Source organism: Podarcis filfolensis (assembly GCF_964270895.1).
Source record: "Podarcis filfolensis genome assembly, chromosome: 12".
NCBI lineage: Eukaryota > Metazoa > Chordata > Lepidosauria > Squamata > Lacertidae > Podarcis > Podarcis filfolensis.
This window is the reverse complement of record NC_139614.1, coordinates 52,843,088-52,867,290: the sequence shown is the minus strand read 5'-3', so window position 1 is coordinate 52,867,290 and position 24,203 is coordinate 52,843,088. Positions and strand designations below refer to the sequence as shown.

Here is a 24,203-nt window from a genome sequence, read left to right as displayed (position 1 = left end):
GAATATAATTTTGCCTAATATACACATTTTTGCAAAGCAATTTCCCCTAAAATAATGCATTTTTCTATGTGATCTTCATGAATATATGCATTTTTATGCACACTTTACCCTAGTAACACATTTTTGTACACATTACTAGAAAACTGCCTTGCAAAACTCAAAGAAGTGCAATTTTTCAGTGCTCATGTTGTTTTGGAAAATGCAAATTAGAAAGGTTTAGCTTTAAATGCAAACAAAATCAAACTTTTCCCTCATCTCTAGTACATCCAAGGGATATTATATTGCACACCAAGGTCAGCCTTGGTGCATTGGTATTGCATAGTGTGACAAAGATGGTTTCTCTGTAGCATTAGCTTGTAGCAGGGGTGGGGAACCTTTTTAAGCCTAAGGGCCACATTGTCTTATGGACAACTCTCCAGCAGCTGCATGGGTGGGGCCAGAGGCAAAAGTGGGTGGAGCAACAGATGTGACTATTACCTTTATCCAGAAGCTACATCCCAGCCACAGGAAAGTCAGAGGTTCCTATACACCCCTCTCTCTATCCAGGCCAGCAAGAGGCATCATCCTAGTTCAAGGACACTTTCAGCTAGGCAAAAGCACTCAAGGAGAGCATGGAGCAGGACAGGTGAGGAATGGGGATCTGGGAAGAAGGGTTGTTCCTTGTCCCGGTGGTGTTGCTTGCAGATAGTCCAAAGGGCTGGAAATAGAGGCCCAGAGGGCTGCATTTGACCTCTAGGCCCAGGGTTCCCCAACCCTACCATAGCTGGCTTTGAAAGGGGAATAGATAAACTCTTTTGAAAGGATATGTGCTAAGTACACTCTGGTGGGGCTCCTCCTCTGTCGGTGGGCCTTGTCAGGTTTCTCTGGCAAAGGCAGTGAGATCAGCAACACTGACGCTGGAATTGTCCACAGTGCTCCAGAGTGGTGCTGCCACATTGGGAGCCTTGTGCAAAATTTAAAATGGCACCTAAATGCTGCTGCTCGGAGCACCAGGCCAAGCCCCAAATCTGCCGTGGACCCTACTAGGGTTTGGGGGCTACAGCAAGCAACCCAGAAATTCCAGGTGCTGATGCTACCAGTCCAAAGCAAACTAGTTTCACAAGCCTAACTTCTCCTAGCCCGCCTACTGGGTCTGTAATACAGGTAGCTTGCATCTCACGGGAGGATTCTGTTCCGGATGTCCACACATATATGCAAAAACATGTAAAGCCAGGAACCTCCCAGAACCGCCATCGTGCCAGGTGGAGGGATGCCTACTCAGCTTTGGGAAGGTGGTGCAAGGGCTCTGGCATGGTCCCAGAGCCTTCCCACCTCCTTCCCAAAGCCTGGTAAGCAGTTGCCTGGCTTTGGGGAGCAGACAGAAGCACTCTAGGACCCTGTCAGAGACCTTGCATCTCCTTTCCAAAGCCCAGGTCCTCACTTACCGGGCTTTGGGAAGACCACAGCCCTCACACTGCCTTTGTCCTTTGCAAAGCTGGGTAAGCCCACCATCATAGCTTGGGGTGGGGGTATGAGGGAGGGAATAATTGAAGAATAAGTTTCCTCCACACGCCTTTTATTTATTCCCCCCCTAACACGCACAAAGCTGCAATCATGTAAGTAAAATAAGTAGAATCGTAGAGTTGGAAGAGACACTGAGGGCCAACCCCCTGCAATGCAGGAATCTCAGCTAAAGTATCCATGACAGATGGCCAGCCAACCTCTACTTAAAAACCTCCAAGGAAAGAGAGGCCACAACCTTCCGAAGAAGACCTTTCCGCTGTTGAACAGCTCTGTCAGAAGGTGCTTAGTGTAAGATGCAAGTTACCAGTACAGTCATACCTTGGACCCCAAACATCCTGGAACTCAGATGTTTTGGCTCCTGAACGCCGCAAACCCAGAAGGGGTTGTTCCGGGTTGCAAATGGTATTTTGGAACCCGTACGTCCAACGGGGCTTCCGCGGAAGCTTCCTGCAGCCAACCAGAAGCCACGATTTGGTTTTTGAACGTTTTGGAACTTCCAAGGTATGGAACTTCCAAAACGTTTTGGAACTTCCAAGGTATGACTGTACTTTTCAGGGCGCCTCCCTGTCTCCTCAACCTCCATCGCCACAGCCAAGCCTCTTCATAAAGTGCACCCCACAGATGTTCAGTTCACACACACACACCCCAATTTCCTCAGAGCCTTGGAAGGAGCTCCTTTGGAGGCTTCATGAGAACTAAAGAAGAGCCTTGCTTGATCAAGTCAAAGGTCCATCTAGTCCAGCATCCAATTCTCAAAGTGGCCAAACAGATGCCCCAATGAGAAGCTCAAAAGCAGGAACTGGGTGCCACAGCTGCTCTCCCCACCTGCAGTTGCTCGCAACTGGTACATGGAAGCACATTGCCTTTGACTGTAGAGGTAGATCGTGGCTAGTAACCACTGACATCCTTTTCCTCTGCGAATTTGCCAAGGTGTGTGAAATGGTGTAGGCTGGCTTTTCTCTCGCTTCCTTTTGCGCTCCTCTGTTAGGAATGCTCTCTGTTCCCTCTAGGTAAGGATTCCTCCCTGTACTCCTCTTCACTGACAGCTGACTTTCCAGAAAGGCCTCGTCTCTCTCAAGTCGCGACCTGCTGCCTGTCTCTTCTGCAGCTACCAAGAACCACCCAGGCTGGCTGACAAAAACAAGCCCTGCCGTTCTCCCTCTCCCTCCTCTTATCTCAGCTGAGGCTCTTACATTTTTATATGGCAGCTAAATAACCCCTCATTTCCATTACAAGTGCGTGCTTTTCCTCCTGTTTATCTTCATCTCCAAGGCCAGCCTTTCTCTTGGCCCTGAGGCCCAGGACGCCTCAGGTAAGCTCACCAAAGCTAAAGAGGGTCAGGCCAGCTATTAGCCATTGATGGTGGTGTGTGGGGAGGGGAGGGTTAGACAGACAGAGCCAAACCCTTTATCAGGCATAGGAAGCAATTCACAAGTCTCAGAGGCCTTTTCTCGCTCCCCTTCTCCTTCTCTGCGTCAAAGCTGAACCCAGATTGCTTGCTCCAGAGATAGGAGTGGGGGAGAAATTTGGTTTGACTTACATTTTTATGGAAACCTATGAAATTATTTGATCCAATCTAAGTTGTTGTGTCCATCATTCATAACCACTCAGGGAAGGTAGGAGTGCAGAGCCTGGGCATGCAATAACTACAAAAATGCACATATTAAGATGCTTATATTAGTGAATATAATGTGTGGAAATGCACTATATTAGGGGAAATTCCTTGCAAAAATGTGTAAATCAGGCAAAATTCCATACAAAATATGTGTATAATAAAGATAAATTAGCACTAAAATGCTGGTGAATTTTCCCGAGGACTTTATTTTTTTAAGTAAATGCAAACTGATGTTGGACCACCTTGTGTTAAGGTATTCATTCATTCATTCATTCATTCATTGGAGGTCATAGCTATTAAACAGGTTATGTATTGGATTCAATTTGTACTGTAGACATGAAAAGGGCTCAGTGAGTCTTAAACAATCATATCCTGGGATGGCTATAGGTTTTTAATGAATGGCCTCCAATATTAAGGGGGAGGTTAAGGTTAAGGGTCCACGTCTGAGTGTGGTTTCTGATTGGACAATATCCCAGAGCAGTAATTCTTCCAGAGCTGCAACCAGCAGCACACTGGAAATAATTCTGGTTTCCAGTATTTCTAACTGGTACATTTAACTCCTGTGTATAATATTAATAAAAAATAAATAATTTCCGATTCGTGTGGCTGATGAATTTTCTACTCCAACCTTCCAGTCTCCAAGCTATATTTGTGAAAGTAACCCCATTGGCCTTGAGTAACGGATACTGAGCATGACGTTCATTTTCTCCCCACAGCCACCAGAGAGTCAGCCTTCGTTCATGCTATTGCCTCTGCTGGTGTGGCTTTTGCAGTGACCAGATCCTGTGCGGAAGGATCGGCCACCATCTGTGGCTGTGACACACGGCACAAGGGTCCTCCAGGGGAAGGCTGGAAATGGGGAGGCTGCAGCGAGGATGTGGAGTTTGGGAGCATGGTGTCTCGGGAGTTTGCGGATGCACGAGAGAACAGGCCAGATGCTCGGTCGGCCATGAACAGACACAATAACGAAGCTGGAAGGACGGTAAGGAAAACCGTGGTTTTGTTCTATTCCCTCAGTGATGACTGCAACACTATGATAATTTAGCAACTTGCTTCAGATATAAAAGCAGGCACCAAATTGCACAATCAGTGAATCCAGTTGATCCTGTTCTCCTTGACTGCACCACTTAAGGCTGCTAGGGGGCAATCATCTGGCTGACGAACTTTTCCTCCATGGTCAAAGGAGGAGAGAAGGAAAAAAACAAGCAAGTTGCATAGTCACCACAATCTCATCACTTTTACTATACTTCTACTCTACAGCTAGCTAAGGTTTTACTGTCAAACATATTGGAAGCTGCCTTATAACAAGTCAGACCCCTTGTCCTCTAGCTCAGTATTGTCCACATTGGCAGCAGCTCTCAAGGATTTTAGACAAGTCTTCCCCAGCCCTACCTGAAGATGCCAGGGACCTTCTGCATGCAAAGCACATGCTCTTCCAAATGTCAAAAAAGACATCCCCATAGTGGCAACTTCAACAGTAACAAGTAATGGTGGCAGGAACATTCAGATTGCTCTGTAGAGCAGAAAGGAGGAACCTCTGGCCTGTGGGTCTAATGAGGCACATCCAGGAGGACATTATGTCCAAGCTACACCCACCTGCCTTACACCTGATGCCATCTGTGACATCAGGTGTAGGGGAGGTAAAAGCCTGGCGCAGCTGAAAGGAATTTTACCCCTAATCTGCCTGACTGAGCTTCAAAATCTGACCTTGCACCTTAAAATCAGTTGGCAACTCTCAGGACATGGATATAACAAAAGTACTAAAGTGAGGGAAGATTTCTGGGTCCAGCAAATGCACAAATATTAGACTGTAAGCTGGTACTGTGCCAGCATCCTAAAATGCTGAGATATTTGTTGTAGCCTTGGCAGAGCTGCGGCACACGCCTGACTTCCTGCCACAGGAGTCATTGCTGTTTACCAAGGAGGGAAAGGGGTGAGGTTGGTGCTGTGCAAATGCACCAGCGGGGCCAATCTGTCATTCCAGCTGGTGCATTTGCACCACGGCAACCATGCTGCCACCTCTCTGCTCCCCCTCCAGGTAAACCACAGAGACAATGACAGGAGGTTAGATAAGCAGCATTGCACCACCAACCACTACTGGATAATTGGGAACTGCCAACCCTCCAAAGTTTAAAAATGCCATATTGAATGTTTCCTCATACTACAAACTAATGTTGTCTCTCCTTCTTCTGCCTTCCTTGCCATTCTTCCCCCCCCCCTTTCCTTTTTCAGTCCATTATTGACCACATGCACCTCAAATGCAAGTGTCATGGATTGTCAGGCAGCTGTGAGGTAAAGACCTGTTGGTGGTCCCAGCCTGACTTCCGGGTTATTGGCGACTACCTCAAGGACAAATATGACAGCGCTTCAGAAATGGTGGTGGAGAAGCATAGGGAGTCCCGCGGCTGGGTGGAGACACTGCGGCCCAAATATAACTTCTTCAAAGCACCAACCGAGAGGGATTTGGTCTATTATGAGAACTCACCCAACTTCTGCGAGCCAAACCCTGAGACTGGCTCCTTTGGCACCCGCGACAGGATCTGCAACGTCACTTCCCATGGGATTGATGGTTGCGACCTCTTGTGCTGCGGGCGAGGACACAACACACGGACTGAGAAGAGGAAGGAGAAGTGCCATTGCATCTTCCATTGGTGCTGCTACGTCAGCTGTCAGGAGTGCATACGGGTCTATGATGTCCACACGTGCAAGTAAGATGGGATGGCCACGGAAAAAGAATCAAAGATTACTTTTTTCTATAGGAGAAAGTTGACTTCTTGAGATCCACACACACACACTCACTCGCAGAAGCTAGCATTGGTTGGCTAGAATAGGTATCATTTCTTCTCGACCATCACATCTGGATGTTAACCTTGCAATTCCTGACAAACCGAGATGCCAACCAAGCAGCTGTTTTTGACCTTTTGCCCCACAGGAGACTGGTTTCTTTAACTACTCAAGAACATAGAGCTGGATAGTGGATGGCGAGCAGGTTTCCAGAAGGTTCTGGAGTGTCTGCTCTTTCCTTTCAACTCACATGGCAAAACTCGTGCTATTAAGTGTCCTTTGAATGTTGTGCGTCTTCCTGAAACATGGCCTATTTGTGCATTATGAGCATGGAAGAAGCTTGTAGCGCAATGACTCTCAATGTTCCAGCCCAGCCTGTAGCTAAGTTTCTATGTATAGAATTAACAACAGGTGGTGTGTTGTTGTTTTTAAAGGCCCTTTTTCAACCTCTCACAGGAACTGGAGGAATTTGCAAATGACTCTTCACTCTGTGGAACTGCCAAACTTTGTAATATATTCAAAACCTGAACTGATTGACGATTCAGACAATGCTTCTACTATGGGAGAAGGAAACAGGAAGTGAGGTGGCACTTGTGTGTTATGCTTGTTAAACAATGTAATAGACAGCTCACAACTGTGACATTATTTCCTATGGTAAAAATCCCATACACACACACACACACACATACTGTTACATATATACATACATATGTACACCATCTCAGTGTTTCAAGTGGGAATTGCTAAGGCACTGCTTATTAGCCCACTTGTACTGGGTGGGATTTTTACCATAGGAAATAATGTCACAGTTGTGGGCTGTCTACTGGGAATATAACATTGTGGCTTAAACAGTTGGCTCCCTCAGGATCTACAGCAGGCCTCTGAGGACAAAATGGCTGCCAGGCCTTACTGCAGTAGATAGGTTGTTAAATGACATTAAATCACAGTAATCAAGAAGATAGGAAATTACACCCTTTCACCTTCATACCCTGGGTCTTCATCCAAGCCATGCAATATGAGAAGTGAAATGTTGAATGGGCATTCTTTGGAGCCATCATGAATGTTCAGGCAGGTTTCTGATCAATGAAACCATTTCAGCCAGAGTTTCGCAACTGATATGTGCAAATTGTCCTTTATCTAGACATACCCCCTTCAAGCATAACCCCAGAATGGCGTATCTGCAGTTCCCACAAAATCAAAAACTTGGTAACTGACTCCTTTTTTATGTAGGTCATGTTTTCAGAAGAAAACCCTTCAAAGCTAACCTAGGGAGTTCGTACCATTTCAATTTTCCAGGGCAAAGATGCATATTTCCTCTTTTTTTCATCGCATGACTATTTGTGTAATCAGACAGCTGAAATTGCAGACATTGCAAACACTTTTCCCCCTCAGATGGTTCAATTTCCTCAGCAAATACCTTGTTGCGGGTGTTTTCCTTGTTGATATATACAGGGGCCAACAGAAGTTGTTCCAGTCAACAAAGCTGGCCTCCCACATTGAGGACATAGATCTCTGAGGGGTAGAAGTACCTGTCTTTCCCTGGCACACTCCCCAAGTTCCTAGTGTGCCCTGCAACACTCAAGCAAAAGTTCTGGAAGCCCTTTCAATATGGAATGATGTGTTGGCTGTGGAGATGTACTTGAGGGTGAATACAGATAGCCATTTACCTTAGCCTTACAAAGATGTCCAGAAAAACCCATTGAAAATATGCTGACTAGCCTTCTCACACATTTCTGGATTTCTCATGTGTGCAGGGAGAGCCAACTTGGTGTCTCCAAATGTTATTAAACTCCAGCCCCTAGGAACCCCAGCCAGCTCCACCACTGAGCTACAGTCCATGTAAAGGGAGGCGGAGAACGGGAGGGAAAGCATTATTGGGGAGGGTGTCGACACATCTTCTATAATCTCACCTACAGTGGTACCTCGGGTTACAGACGCTTCAAGTTACATACACTTCAGGTTACAGACTCCGCTAACCCAGAAATAGTACCTCGGATTAAGAACTTTGCTTCAGGATGAGAACAGAAATCGCGCGGTGGTGGCGCGGTGGCAGCAGGAGGCCCTATTAGATAAAGTGGTACCTCAGGTTAAGAAGAGTTTCAGGTTAAGAACGGACCTCCAGAACAAATTACCATAAGTTCTTAACTGTAATGGTTTGATATAAATCGGGGATGGGGGATATGACAAGTTGAATCCAGTCAAAGTTGCAACTAGGACAAAGTTAAGCACACACTTAATTGTCTCCTACTGAAATGAGACTTTACAAGTTTCTCAGTGTCAGCAGGATTGTGCCCCAATACAAGTGTAGATATATGCTGGACTGTACGCTAAATAGACACAGATCTTTCCAGTGCCCTCACTGAATTTTCTGTGCTCTTCCAGTGATCACAGATAGTTTAAATGGTAGAGAGCTTAAGAATCCCTCTGTATTCACCCCAGGGCAGAAACACAGCTGCAGTCATAGCGGAAATATGATATGTCGAGTCTCAAAATGAATGAGGTCCTCTTCGGTGAGGTTGTTTCTTTTACTTTTGATTAGACATCTCTCTCCCTCTCATTCCAGCGTCCCAGGAGGCTTTCAAAGGACCCTGGAGAAGGCTCAACAGCCCTGCTGAGAAACATTTTAAAATCCTTTTGTTTCCATTTTTCCAGAATTCTCAACTCTATTTATTCGTATTTATTTGTGATTGTGACTGACATCTTGGAATCATCTCTCACTGTTACAAAAGGCCTTTCCCAGTCAGTAGCTCCTCATTCCTTCGCTGGAAAGACATCTCAGGGTGAATGTGAGGAGCCTTAATGTAGCACCAACCTTGTAGGGGCCCTTTGTAGGTCAGGAGGAGCTCCCAGGAAACCCCTGCCGTGTTCCCAGGCAACCATGGGCAGAACTACCTTGATTCTGCAACTTTATAAACCAAATCTCTTGTGCTTAGCAGCCACTCTAAGCCCACACAGTCGCAATCTATGACAGAGTAGCCAACATTGTGCCTTCCAAGTGTTGCAGATGCCCAACTCCCATCAGCTTCTTCCAGCATATTCAATAATCAGGGCGGAAGGGGGTTGTAGTCCACAACATCTGGACAGCACAAAGACCAGAAAACTGTGATCCTCCAGAAGCTGTTTTTTGTTGCCCCATGAGAAAATGACCTAATGGTCAGGGATTATGGGAGCTGTAGTCCAACAACATCTAAAAGGTCACCGGTTCTCCATTTCTGACATGGACTGTCACAGACCTGGTTTAGATTGAGGGGGTAAAGCTGTATTGCAACTGCAAGGGTGGGGTGGGTCACAAAATGTCCTCTTAACATCTAGTTTGTATGTGTGTTGTGCGTGTGCTGATATGGGGTAATACTGTAGTCTGAGGTGGTAGACCCCAAACAAAAAAATTCTGCCTGTGTGAAAATAATGAGGTCACAGTCTTAAGAATCTACCATTCTTAATGACAGATTATATAGATTGCACGTGGGGTGTCTCCAGTCAGTATTTTGTGGGAGGGATTCATGTGCATACCAGCAAATTTAGATTTGTACAATTAAAGGGGATTAAAGAGTTTTGTTGTCCTAGAGCTGAATCCACACCATACGTTTAAAAGCACCTCCAATCCCCAAAAAGGAATCATGGGAACTGTGGCTTGTTAAGGGTGCTGAGAATGGTAGCTCAGTGAAGGGTAAACTATAGCTCCCAGGTTTCTTTGGGGGAAGTCATGAGCTTGAAATGTGCAGTTAGGAAAGCAATGGTTAAATGCACTAAAAAGTGTGAGAGGAACAAATGACTAATGGGAAGACACATGAACACCATACAAGTAAAGCAGGATGAATGATCATTATTGTATAGCCTCCCTGCAAACAAATCAGAATGAACACTCAATAAAGACCAGATAAAATCTAACTTCCGCATGAAGTTTGTGCGAGCAAATCAAGATGAATGCTGAATAAAGAGGAGGAGTGCTGGCTATTTTGTTGCTGTAAATTAGCAGCCACAATGGATAAGGAAGGGGACCATGGTGAACGGAACAGCGGGGTTTAACACTTTTTCCATGTACTGTAATCCTGAAACCCACCCACCACCACACACACACACACACACACTGTCGGAATATATATATACTGTATATCTAGAAATTGGAGCCGGGAAATGGCGCCCCCATCTGGAATCTGTGGCCACTAGCAGCTGCTTCACATTGCTTCATGACTGGCCCAACTCTGAACATCTTAGCAGTTGCCCCTATTTCCTGCTCAGTCACCCGTTATAATGAACCCGTGTATTATCAAAAATAAAGCAAAGCCTGAAATTCCAAAGCTGTTGTACAAAAGAAGAGTCGCCACCTTTCTCTCTTTATCTTCCTCCCCCTCTTTGGTATTTTGTTAAGTCTGATGGGTTTTTTATGATTATTTATTTTATGAATAAATGTATATATTAGTAAGAGTATATATTTGCAGAAATAACTCCTTGGGAACAGTGTTGTCAATCTGCTACTTCACTTGTCATCTAAGTAAGGAGCGATCTAGTAGATCACATGAAACTCAGCCTGAACAGGGCCTGCTACTATCCCCCTGTGTTTAGAAATATCCTGCACACACTTTGGTGTTGCTTGTACAATGCTGTTGAAAATGGGGTGAGCCACCCTTTGCTCAAGTGGTTCCCTTCCATTTGTGTGTTGCAGTCTGCAGAGTCCTGGATCGTGGCCCCTTGTCTTTTTATCCTGTTTTTTACCGACAACCTGCTAGCAATGTCTTGTATTTTTTTTTTACCAGTTATGTTTCATAGATGTGTTTAACTTTATAATGAAAATTAAAAAATATGCATTAATTTTAATTTTGTTGCCTTAAAAGTTATTGTACTGGGGGTGGGGGGAGTTGTATTGTTTTAAAAGGCCAAACTATACACTTGGTGTTTATCATGTAGCTTGGCCTCGAGTGCCAGTGTTGGTGCCCAGTTCACAACAGGACACTGCCTATCCTCCAACATTTCTCTGATGAAAATAGAGATGCCCCCTTCAACATTTCTCCAATGAAAATAGGGACATCCTAAGGGAAAGCAGGACATTCCAGGATCAAATCAGAAACAGGGGTAGCTTCTGTAAATCTGGAACTGCCCCTGGAAAATAGGCACACTTGGAGGGTCTGCAGGGAGGGGGTTGCACCCTGCTGTGGTTCTCATCTGGATCAGGCCCCTTCCTCAAACTTGTAATTTGCATTGGATGAGGGACTCCCCTTTGATCTACTGAGAGGTTCCCCCCCCACACACATACACAATGCATTTGTAGGAACAGCAGGACCCCAATCCGGATCTGACTCACAGCAGGAGCAAAGAGTTAAATCATACCACCATCTCATCCCATTCCATTCAAGAAGGAACCATGTGATTAGTGTCACATGTCATTTGGGCCTTGAAATCTGCCCACTGCCATGCTGAAGCACATCAATGGTCCTTATTGTTGCTCAACAGTCTCCCTGTTAAGAACATAAGAGCATATGAAGAGCCTGTCTGCTGAATCAGTCCAAAGGCCCATCTGGCCCAGCACTCTGTTCTCTCACTCACCAGCCAGATGCCCCATGGGAAGTTGGCAAGCAGGACCTGAGCACAACAGCACTCCCGCCTCTTGTGCATGCTCTCAAGTTAAGGCTAGTAGCCACTGATGCAAGCAGCAATTAAAGTCCCCTGAAATATAAGAAGCTGACATACAAGGGTAGACTATTTGTCCAATCTAGCCCTTTGACTGGCAGCAGCTGTTCAGGGTCTCAGGTACACAGGGGTCTTTCCCGCTAGTCCAATACCCTGTTTCTTACAATCATCAACCAGATGCCTCTGGAAAACCCCTAAGGAGGGCCAATAGTCCTCTCCTACCATTGGTCCCCTTCAAAAGTTGCACTTCTCCAAATTTTGCAGTGCAGTTTTCGAGCCAAGTAACATGCACAAGAATGCATATACCTGGATGAAGTGTGCATGGAATGTATTCATTAGTAATATATGTGTGCGTGTGTGTGTATATATATATATATATATATATATATATATGCATTATATTAGGGGGAAATGCTATACAAAATGTGTAGATTAGACAAGGACCCCTGACCATTAGGTCCAGTCATGGCCGACTCTGGAGTTGCGGCGCTCATCTCGCTTTATTGGCCAAGGGAGTCGGCGTACAGCTTCCGGGTCATGTCGCCAGCAGGACTAAGCCGCTTCTGGCAAATCAGATCAGTGCACGGAAACGCCGTTTACCTTCCCGCCAGAGCGGTACCTATTTATCTACTTGCACATTGACGTGCTTTCGAACTGCTAGGTTGGCAGGAGCAGGGACTGAGCAACGGGAGCTCACCCCATCACGGGGATTCAAACCACCGACCTTTTGATCGGCAAGTCCTAGGCTCTGTAGTTTAACCCACAGCGCCACCTGCGTCCTACATTACACAAAATTACCTGCAAAATTGTGCATATTAGGAGAAATCTGGACTAAAATTCTGATGAATTTCGATGAGGACTTTGGCTTTTTTAAAACGTACACGCTGAAATGTGGAAATGTGGAGAACTGAAGATTGGAAAAATGAGAAACTGAAATGCATCCTAACAATCTCTCAGCCTAATCTACCTCACAAGGCGGTTCTGAGGATAAAAATCGGGGTGAGGGACATGAATATCACCTTGAGCTTCTTGGAGGAAAGGTGGGATATACCGGTAAATATAACGATAATTAATAATTAAATTAATTAATTAATTGCCCCATTCATTCTCCCACAGAGCCCTATCCTCTACATAAACACCAAACACTGTTTGACTTTGCCTGTGTGAACCCAGTCTTAGAGCATAATCAGCAACTGGACGTCTCCGTGCCCTGGCTCTGGAATTTGCTTGCTAAGGATACCTTACCCTTATTGGCAGGTGGAGAGTCAATGTGTGTGTTCCATTATAAATGCACTCTTAGGCACTCAGCCAGAATGCATTCCTTGGGGCTACAAGCTACTCTGGGGCTTACCTGTGTGTGTCAGCAGGTGAAAAGTGTTAAGCAATGAACTCTGTGGTGGGAGTTAAGGAAAGGTCAGTGCCGTCCATCAGAGGGCTGGCTCAGAGCAAGGAGAGTGTGGCAGGCAAGACTCCTGCCTCTAGTCGAAAATAGTCACAACAGACCAGAGCATTGACACACATCCCTTCTGTGGCCTCCTTGAACCACACCTGGGTGGGCATATAGCATCAGTTCCAGCTCCACCCCCACTTCTAGTTTATCTTGTCTTGACTATCACTGACAGCCAGCTTGTAAGCTGTTGAACATCCTCAACATATCTGACTTTTTAATTGCTTATATTGGTACTCAGGGACCTTCACAGACAGCCAGGGATTCAAACTCATAGAGGAAAATACTATTAATGGCTACTAGCCATGATAGCTGTCCTCTGCCTCCACGGTCAATGCAGTAATGCTTCTGAATACCACTTGCTGGGAAGAGTGCTTTTGTGCTTGTGTCCTGCTTGTAAGTTTCCCATGGGTACCTGGTTGGCTACTATGAGAAAAGGATGCTGTACTAGATGAGCCATTGGGCTGATCCAGCAGGCTCTTCTTATGTTCTAATGCTTTTGTGAACTCGTGTCTTTCCCATCCAAATCTGACACCGATATGTGGCCTGTGGAGTGGTGCGGTCAATGAGGGATGGACATATTACTAATTAATCAATTAATTAATTAATTAAGGAATCACTTCCTGTGAAGCATCACAAAGTGATTTCACAATGCAATAGAAACATAAAACAGCTGCATCTATAAAAACAAATTTGTGAACATTACTCATATTAAAAGCAGTTAAAACAAAACGTACTGTATATAAAAACACAATTTCAAATCCAAGACAGGTATCAGCTGGGATAAGGATCTGCCTGCTATGTAATGTGAAGGAGTTTCCAAAGGTAAGGTGCCACTGCACTAAAGGCCCAATTCCAATATTTCCAGGATGGATCTCTTGATAAGATGGTATCTGCAGGATGTCCTTTCATGGAGAGTTCGGTGACTGTTTTGGTGCAAAGAAAACTGGAAGGTTTCACATGAAGGGCGACTTCACACATGTGTCAAAGAATTATAGAATTGTAGAATTGTAAAGGATCACAAGAGTCATCTTGTCCAGCCCCCTGCAATACAGGAACCTTTTGCCCAAAGTGGGACTCAAACCCACAACCCAGATGGGTTGGAGAGTCTCTTGCCCTACCAACTGAGCTGGATTACACTGGTGCTTTCCACAGAAAATATGTGAACTCAGAATGGAAAAGGCACATCACTGCATACATTTGAAAGGGCACGGGAATGTGAGTTCAATTCAGTTCTGATACTGAAAAAATTCAGTTCTGATACTGAACAAAGCTTCATAAGCACAGAATGTGCTCAGAAGTACCCTGTTCGTTCATTATAACTGTATGTCATTCCCACCTGGCTCTGCTTTGTAGATCTTGGGGCTGTAGTATAAAGCAAAGTACAGTGGTACCTCAGGTTACAGACGCTTCAGGTTACAGACGCTTCAGGTTACAGACTCTGCTAACCCAGAAATAGTACTTGGGTTAAGAACTTTGCTTCAGGGTGAGAACAGAAATCACACAGCAGCAGCACGGCGGCGGCAGGAGGCCCCATTAGCTAAAGTGGTGCTTCAGGTTAAGAACAGTTTCAGGTTAAGAACGGACCTCCAGAACAAATTAAGCTCTTAACCGGAGGTACCACTGTAGTTCCAACAAGGCTGAAGTCTGCACACCCCTGTTGTAGAGAAATGGCAGGAAGAAGATAGGTTGTGGCCTACTGGACCATTGGCCAGTTTCCAGAATAACCTGTGGCTGCTGGGAATCTTGAGAAGATTGTTGGACTCGTCAGCAGTTGTTAAGAAAGTAATTATCACTTGGCATTTATTAGTAATGCCACACCTGTAAAGAGATCCTGACTGCTACTCTTGTTTTGAACACTGAGAAACAAAACATTGGCAGACCTTTTTCCAGGGGGCAGAAAGAGCAAGAGACATGCAAGAGCAAGGTCCCACTGCTGTAGAGAAGAAATAATAATAATAATAATTTTATTATTTATACCCCATCCATCTTACAGCACATAAAAAATTGTAAAACATCAGACACTAAAAATTTCCCAATACAGGGCTGCCTTCAGGTGTCTTCTAAAAGTCAGATAGTTGTTTATTTCCTTGACATCTGATGGGAGGGTGTTCCACAGGGTGGGCACCACTACAGAGAAGGCCTTCTGCCTGGTTCCCAGTAACCTCACTTCTCGCAGTGAGGGAACTGCCAGAAGGCCCTCGGAGCTGGACCTCAGTATCCAGGCTGAACGACGGGGGTGGAGACACTCCTTCAGGTATACTGGGCCAAGGCCATTTAGGGCTTTAAAGGTCAGCACCAACACTTTGATTGATTGAAATATTCTGGGAGCCAATGTAGGTCTTTCAGGACCGGTGTTCTATGGTCTCGGTGGCCAATCCCAGTCACCAGTCTAGCTGGTGCATTCTGGATTAGTTGTAGTTTCCAAGTCACCTTCAAAGGTAGCCCCACACAGAGCACATAGTAGTCTAAGCACAAGTGGCGCTGTGGGTTAAACCACAGAGCCTAGGACTTGCCGATCAGAAGGTCGGCGGTTCGAATCCCCGTGACGGGGTGAGCTCCTGTTGCTCGGTCCCTGCTCCTGCCAACCTAGCAGTTCGAAAGCACATCAAAGTGCAAGTAGATAAATAGGAACCGCTCCAGCAGGAAGGTAAACAGCGTTTCCGTGCGCTGCTCTGGTTCGCCAGAAGCCGCTTGGTCATGCTGGCCACATGACCCGGAAGCTGTACGCTGGCTCCCTCGGCCAATAAAGCAAGATGAGCGCTGCAACCCCAGTCGGTCACGACTGGACCTAATGGTCAGGGGTCTCTTTACCTTTACCTTTAAGCACAAGATAACTGGAGTATGCACCACTCTGGTGAGACAGTGTGCAAGCAGTTAAGGTTTCAGTCTACATACCAGATGGAGCTGGTATGACTCCCAGGCTGTGCACCTGGTCCTTCAGGGGCACAGTTACCCCATTCAGGACCAGGGAGTCCTGGTCCACCCTCTGTCCCCCGAAAACAGTACTTCTGTCTTGTCAGGATTCAACCTCAATCTGCTAGTCACCATCCATCCCCCAATCACCTCCAGTCACTCACACAGGACCTTCTCCGCCTTCACTGGTTCTGATTTAAAAGAAGAGGTAGAGCTGGGTATCATACGCATACTGATGAACACCCAGCCCAAACCCCCTGGTGATCCCTCCCAGCAGCTTCATATAGATGTCAAAAAGCATGGGGGAAAGGATGGAGCCCTGAGGCACCCCACAAGTGAGAGCCCAGGGGTCTGAACACTCACCCCCCAACACCACTTTCTGGACATGGCCCAGGAGGAAGGAGTGGAACCACTGTATAACAGTGCCCTCAGCTCCCAGCTCCTCTAGATGGACCAGACGGATGTCATGGTCGACGGTATCAAAGGTTGGAGAAGGTTCAGAGAATAGTGATTAAAATGCGAGGGAGCCTGAGCACACTGCCTTGTGGGGAAAGGAGCTTTGCAGCTCCTGAATAAGAAAGAGAAGGACATTCAAGGAGGGAGCAAATGTTTATAAAATGACAGATGATTTAGAGAGAAAGACAGAACCCAAGAGACCAGGGTTCAGATCCCCATTCAGCCAAAGAAGCTCACTGGGTGACCCAGTCAGTCTCTTAGCCTAACCTACCTCACACAATTATTGCAAGGATAAAAATGGGAGGGGAGGAGAACCATGTAAGGCACCTTGAGTTACGTGGAGGATATAAAAGGTGGGATATAAAAGTAATAATGAAACAAACAAACAAAGTAGCATCAACCAATGAAACTGACGGGAAGCAAAAGCAAACAAAATGTAGGCTTTTCATGGTGCATGGCTTCCTTGATTTTATGGGATTCAGTTCCACAGGATGTGACGGCTATTAGCTTAAACAGCATTAAAAGAAGAGTAGGGAAATTCAGAGGGTTTTAGCGGCTGAAAAAAAGTTGCTTGTTCAGGGGCATAGTACTTCTTATTTCCAGTGGCCAAGGAATAAACACGGGAGGCACGTCTAACACCACCATGCTTGTGAGCTTCTCGGGATGCCTGGAGACAGAATGCTAGGCGTGATGGACTTGTGGCCTGATGCAGTCAGGCCATTTCTAATTTTCATTTCTGCAATATGGAATATATTATTTGGATGCATCAGAAAGCTTTGCTATCATTTGTATGCTTCTCCCTTTTTCTTCCCTTTGTGTGTGTGTTTGACCTCTCCTACATGCTACATATATTTTCACAAGATTTATACTTTAGGCGCAAAATAATAAATTATTACAAAACCACATTATGCACCACTGGTTCCCAGCAAATGTAATGGGCCCACATCAAAGGCAGAGGGGAAACACCCTCCTTATTCGCCCTATGGTGTGATATTTGAGGGGGTGGGCCGCTAGGAGCCAACTGGGGCGGGGCAGGTTATAGTAATGCAAAAATTTCTTCTGGCCCTCAGGCATTATCAGCATCAGCCTAGGGATCTTCTCTCAGGTGGAGATGATGAGAGGGTTAGAGTAGTTCTGACTGTTGGGGGTGGGTGGCAATGCAACCACCTCTGTTGCATTTACAGGGGTCATTAGTGGAGGGACCAGCTTTGCAAATGGTTCTCACGCCTCTGCCAGCACCCTCCCCCATGGCTTCACCCTCCATTTCACACCCTCTCAAGTACTTGCTAACTTCCATTTCCCTTTGGCCAAAGTGGCAGGCCCAAAAGCCTATATCCTCAATGAATAGAGAATCCAGGGAAATGGGGATGAGTTCAGGGCTCTATTGAAACCCAAAGCCATAAACCCTTTCAAAGGCAGCAAGGCCCCAATTGATGCTGTCTTTTCAGTTGCAATTTCCAACTGCTTTTGTGGGCTTCAGCAGGTTTGGGGCAGGATAGGAAAGGGAGGGGCAGAGAGGAAGAGGAATTTTTCACCTAGAGCAGTCTTCCCAAAACTTGGTGCCCTCTAGATGTTTATAACTCCCATTAGCTCCAGCCAGCACAGCTAGAATAAGACTTTTCGCCTGTTTTTTACACAGGTAGGACCCAGAAGGCATGAAGCCCTTGCAAGTGCTTGCTTTGCTAGCTGGGGCTGATCAGAGTTGTAGCCCAAAACATCTGGAGAGCAAGAGGTTGGGGAAGCTAGACCTAGAAAAAGACCTATGACACAATGCAGGCCTCACACCAAGAAGACTATAGGGGATAAGGAAAAGGCATTAGATGTGTATAAGCTTCCTAGGATCATAGGAAGTTGCCTTATACTGAATCAGCACACTGGTCCAACTGGCTCAGTATTCTCTAGACTGGCAGTGGCTCCTCAAGTTTTCAAGCAGAGTTCTCTACCAGCCCTACCTGGAGATGCCAGGGATTGAACCTGGGACTATTGTAGTCAAAGCAGATGTTCACCCACTGAGCTGTGGCCCATCTAGACCTAGAAGTATTTTCTTACTGCTGGGAGTTTCCTCTCATCGATTTGGCATGACATACTTTGATTACGACATCTGGTGTACACCTGCTGGCACCCTGGGGGCTCCCAGCACCCATTTCTCCCATTAACTGCCTGCCATTGTTAGTGATGCTTGGCAGAGCTCACATCTGATTTCCAGGGTGGGGAAGTGGGTCCAATAGGAGGGCTGGATGCACAAGTGACCAGCCCTCTGTGAGCCACTTTGATTGGTGGGTGTACAGCCATCTTCAAGGGGCCGGGGGGGGGAGAAAAACACATAATAATATTTTGCCTCTTGAGTGTGGAGAGATCATAGTGAATGTTGGTTGGCAAAATTAGTGAAACATTATCTTGTCACGTTACAAATACACTTGCATACATGTGCCATTAGGGGACGCGGGTGGCGCTGTGGGTTAAACCACAGAGCCTAGGACTTCCTGTTCAGAAGGTTGGCGGTTCGAATCCCCGCAACGGGGTGAGCTCCTGTTGCTCGGTCCCTGCTCCTGCCAACCTAGCAATTCGAAAGCATGTCAAAGTGCAAGTAGATAAATAGGTACCGCTCCAGCGGGAAGGTAAACGGCATTTCCGTGCGCTGCTCTGCTTTGCCAGAAGCGGCTTAGTCCTGCTGGCCACATGACCCAGAAGCTGTATGCCGGCTCCCTCAGCCAGTAAAACAAGATGAGTGCTGCAACCCCAGAGTCAGCCACGACTGGACCTAATGGTCAGGGGTCCCTTTGCCTTTTTTTACATGTGCCATTTCCCACACAATCACTAAAGGTTCATCCACATTTCCATTTGCCCCAGGAAAAGCCATGCTTTAGCGCCAAATCAGAACAAATGGCAACCAGGTTTTCCACAGATAGCTGTTTGTTCCAATTTAGCACTAAAAAGCATTTTTTCTGGGGGAAAGCAGCAGGGCAAAGGCATAACCGCTTGGACCTGTGCCTAGAAAGCAGAAAACTGCTCAGACCTGTGCTTTCAAGACACGGGACAAATGGAAGTGAGGACGAGCTCTTATTGTGAAGCAAGGCATCTAAAGCATTATGCTTTCCTATAGCTACCAGCCTATTTTTATGTGGTCTTACCTTGAAGACAAAGCTTCATCTACTAATTTCGCTTTGACATTCTAAATTATCCTCTGCTGTAAACAACAATAAATCAAGATAATTGAATCTCAGTTACTATAAATCATTGTATGCCACCCTCTTCATGAATAATCTTCCATCAATTAGGCTCTTTTTCATTTCCTTCATTATAAAATCATCTGCAGAGGTAACTGCAGCTTCTCTCAAGCTTAACCTTAGGGAGAAAGTGCTTAAAAGTTTTATTTGTGCAGAGAACAGCAACACCCACTACCATTACTCCTTTTTACCCTTAATGTTTACTCAAAGCACATCATACAGAACAGGACCACAAGATTAGCTCCTTATCACTCCCCAGTCTATTTATACATTCATATTTCAGTTCTGAACTCTTAGTTCTTTAGGCTCTCCACGTCTACCCCTGACCAGGAACACCATTAGCAAAATAGCTAAACATCTCAAGCTGTGTGCTGGTTCTTATGGTCATAGTAAGACTGCCAGTGAGTGGTATTGCTTCAAACTCCAGATGGGGGCTTACACGATTGGCTTTCTGTACAAAATGGAAAACTATCACGTCAGGAATAAGAATTTTAGTCCGGCATCTCTTTAACATGCTAGTTTTTTACGCACAATGATTGTTTTGGTTTTGCATGGAATCCCATTCAATCACATGAGCCCCAGCCCTACTGCTTACAAGAGGATCTGTCCTGGAGTGTCAACACAAGGGGGCTTGTGAAGAAGGCGCAGCAGAGACTGTACTTTTTGAGAATTCTAAGGAAAAACCATCTTCCGCAGAAACTGCTGCTTGCCTTCTATCACTGTGCCATTGAGAGCGTGCTCACTTATGGCTTATGTGTGTGGTACGGAAGCTGTACTACCCAGGACAGGATGGGGTTGTGCAGAGTTGTTAAGGCAGCAGAGAGCATTGTTGGCTGCCCACTCTCCACCTTAGAGCAGATTTATGCCACAAGGTGCCATAGGAAGGCACTGGACATAGTAAAAGATCCATCGCATCCTGGTCACTGTCTCTTCGAGCTCCTGCCGTCGGGACGGAGATACAGGACGATGAAGACAAGAACGAGCCGTCTTAAGAACAGCTTCTTCTCCAGAGCGATCTCGGCCCTGAATGGGAAGCCTGGACTTTGAAAGTCATCTAATCTTCCTTGCTGTGTATTGTTTTAATTAGTGTTTTTATGGAGCAGTCAAGTAATTTCGTTCTCCCTGAGAGGGGGCAATGACAATAAAGATATTATTATTATTATTATTATTATTATTATTATTATTATTATTATTATTAAAGTGGTAGAGGCCCAGAAGTAGGCTGGGACTATGGGCAACTCCAGATGACCTGTTTATTGAGCATTCATCCTGATCTATTTATGAAGAGAAGGTCTAATGATGTCGCATGATGCAAGTGTTATTCCACACTTTCCTTATCGCAAAAGGTCTGATCTTTTGGAGAAGCAGGTTTGTTGTGCAAAACCTCCCAATTAACTGTAATTACCTGAATTTGCTGGTATGTTATTGAATCCCGCTTGAAAATAATGACAGTCATGAAGTGCTCTATATTACTCCAGTTTGCAATGAGGATGTGCGTATCATCTTTTTAATGTTCTCCCAGGTTGAAAACAAAGCCTCCCACTGTAAGGCTCCAAATGTCTTGAATCCAGGAGTGTGGTAGCAGGGCCCGATAATATCTTAACCCCTGTACAGTAGCTTGCACACAGCAAGGACCTAATATGTGCTACATGCAGCACCACCAGATTTACAGAAGCCGTCCCGGTCCCACTTGTCCTTAGGTCTAGGACATCCCTATTTTCATTGGAGAAATGTCGGAGGGTATGGCGTTATCTAAGCCCTGAGTCATCTGAAAGAGTGACTGGGGCAACCAGGCCCAAACTTTTCCCACCTCGCATCCTTGGCTATCAAGCCTGCTTGCCTTTTTGCTCCAGGAACACAGGATGACCTTCCATCGAGTCAGACCATTGGTCCATCTAGCTCAGTACTGTCAGCTCTGACCATCAGCTGCTCTCCAGGTTTTCAAGAAGGGTTCCCTCTCAGCCATAGCTGGAGACAACAGGGATTGAATGTGGGACCTTCTGCATGCCAAACAGATGTTCTGCCACTGAGATACAACTCTTCTGCTGATAGATGGATTCCTAGGAAATCCTAAATTAGTGCCATCCCATTCAGGCATGGCCTGTTCTCAGGGCTGTCAAGAGGTTTATATCAAAGCTACCCACTGTCCCAGGACAAGAAGCTTTGGGAAGCAACTGAACATCTACGAGTAGAGATGGTACAGAGAGGATTGTTGTGCCAGTCTCTTCTGATCTCAAAGTGGGGCTTTAAGTACTATCAGGCTGATGAAAGGCCTCACTTTCGGCAAAACTGCAGGAATGCTGGGGAATATCAGTTTTACGAAAGAGGCAGCTGAAACCACTAAATGGGCAGTTTCTCATCTTCAAGTCACCTCTGCCCTAGGTTGGCTCCTTGGCAGGAGTATTGTGGAAAACCAAAATACTCAGGTCCAGGGCCTGTTCATGGTCATAGCTCAGTGGCAGAGTGTCTGTCTTGCATGCAGAAGGTCCCAGGTTCACTTGCTGGCCTCTTCAGGTAGGGTTGCAGAAGGACACCTCTCTGAAACCCAGGAGATCTGCTGATAGTTAGTATCAGCGGTGCCAACTTGAATAAAATATGGGGAGGGCAGGTAAGCACTGCCCTGCATAATTAATCACATGACACAGTACATGCACACCATTTGAATGGAAATCACAATCAACTTGGGGGGGCGCCCCCTCAAATATTTTATGGAGAGGGGCGAAGACCCCTCAGCCTCAATGGTCAGTATAGACAATCTGGAGTTTGTTGTCCACAAACACCCTGGGTGGGGGTGTGCTCGTGTGACACCCCCCCCCCCCCGCAGGAGTATACTACCCCAGCACTCGTCACTGTGGGGGGGGGGTGAAGAACACCCTCTACGTTCATCCAGTGCCCATCAGCTGACGGGGGTTCGTGTTGGGCACATGGAGATGTCTGATTTGCATGCCCCAATATTCTGGACCCAGGGCCATGGCCTCCCTGACCCGACCTCCCCCAAGCCACTGGATGGGCCAATTGTTTGACTCAGAATTCCTATGTTCCTCTCTTCCCAGGCCACATCCATCTCTGGCCTGATCTACACCTCAATTGCTTTTTGTCTGCCTGGAATGTGTCCTTAAACTGTGATAACATGTCTTGCTAGCCTGAATGAAGGCTGGAGAGGTGTTTTTTATGGGAGGATGTGGAAATCTTAAGGCTTCTGCTTAGCTGGAATGTAGCCTACTGTACAAAGGTAGGAGTCACATCAATCACTCCACACACTTTTGCCTCTAGCTCTGCCCACCCCTAGCATGTGGCCTCCCAGAAGGCTGACCACTAGGAACCCCCAGACTGAGAAAGGTTCCCCACCCTTAGACAATAGCTTAACCAGCTAACTGAGGGAGTTCAGTACAGTGCAGAACTGTGCCATGGGGTCTAATCTTCATAGCAGAGATCGTGTTTGGACCCACAGGTGATTATTGGAAGATGACAATTACCACTGCTCCATACAGGTTAGAAGGTAAGTAGGTGTCCTTCACCTTTAGAGGCAAATTCTGTACATTCCAAGATCAGCCTCGGATGGCCCAGTCCTGAGGAGTTCCACATGCCATCCCGCCTGTCCATTATGTCTGGAGGGCAACTGCAACGCGAGAGGCGTGAGTCTGGCTGCTGCTGCACACAGAGGGTTAAACGCCAGTAGACTGAATGCCAAAGGACTTAATAACGATTTGCTGCTCACCACACTGCTCTCTGGGAGCAATGCAGCACAAGAAAAAACACGTCAAGAAATGCCAGAAAAATGCAGTGCACCAAATACACACACACACACACACACACACACACACACACACACACACACGGTGGGAAGACGGGGGACGTAAAAATGTAGAACCTTCATTAGCAGTTAGCTGTGGGCAACAGTGTTTCCAGCTGATATGGAGATAGACATAAAATTTTGGAATGTGCGATGCATGAGATATTAGTTCCTCCTCACTGACCTTAGAAGTGCCACCTCCCCCCCCCCGACATTGCAACCACTGCCTGACCTTTTACACTATCCTGGTAAGTGATACAGGCTCTCTGTATGCTGGTGGCACTTTTGAGGGGAGAAAAGGATTGTTTATTATTATTATTATTATTATTATTATTATTATTATTATTACTACTACTACTACTACTACTACTACTACAATAACGATAATTAGTATAGCATTCCACTCTCATTCCATTGAAGTCTCCTTCCATTGAAATCAGAGTGATCTCCAAGATTGTGGGTTATCCTTCTTCTTCCTCACAACAGCCCTCTGCAGTAGCAGGCTAAGAAAGAGTGAGTGATATATAAATTACTGATCTGGGATCACCTGGTGAGCTTAAAAACATAAGATCTCTGCTGTAGCAGGCCAAAGGCCAGTAACCTATTCTCACAGTAACCAAACAGATGTCCCAATGGGAAGACCGCAAGCAGAATCTGAGTGCAATAGCAGCACTCTCCACACCTGCGATTCCCATAAACTGGTATTCAAAAGTTTTCTGTAGACTGCTGTTTGCTCAGATTCAATGGTAAGCAGCGGGTTTTCCTGGGGAAAGTTGCAGGACGAAACAAGAAGCACTCAGACACAGACCCGTGTCAAGCAAAGTGCAAAAGCAAGTC

At 46.0% G+C, this 24,203-nt stretch overlaps 2 protein-coding genes across 2 annotated transcripts in view; one reads left to right on the top strand and one right to left on the bottom strand.

Annotated features, from left to right (window-relative positions):
• Window positions 1–10,717, top strand: part of WNT3A (Wnt family member 3A) — a 90,177-nt gene extending 79,460 nt beyond the window's left edge. Inside the window, exons 3-4 of the mRNA XM_083579983.1 lie at window positions 3,835–4,100; window positions 5,351–10,717. Coding sequence (XP_083436109.1) covers window positions 3,835–4,100; window positions 5,351–5,830 — 746 coding nt within the window. The 3' untranslated portion in view covers window positions 5,831–10,717. The remainder of the gene's footprint in view (window positions 1–3,834; window positions 4,101–5,350) is intronic.
• Window positions 1–24,203, bottom strand: part of LOC310746244 (uncharacterized protein) — a 213,151-nt gene that overhangs the window by 92,829 nt on the left and 96,119 nt on the right. The window lies entirely within an intron of this gene.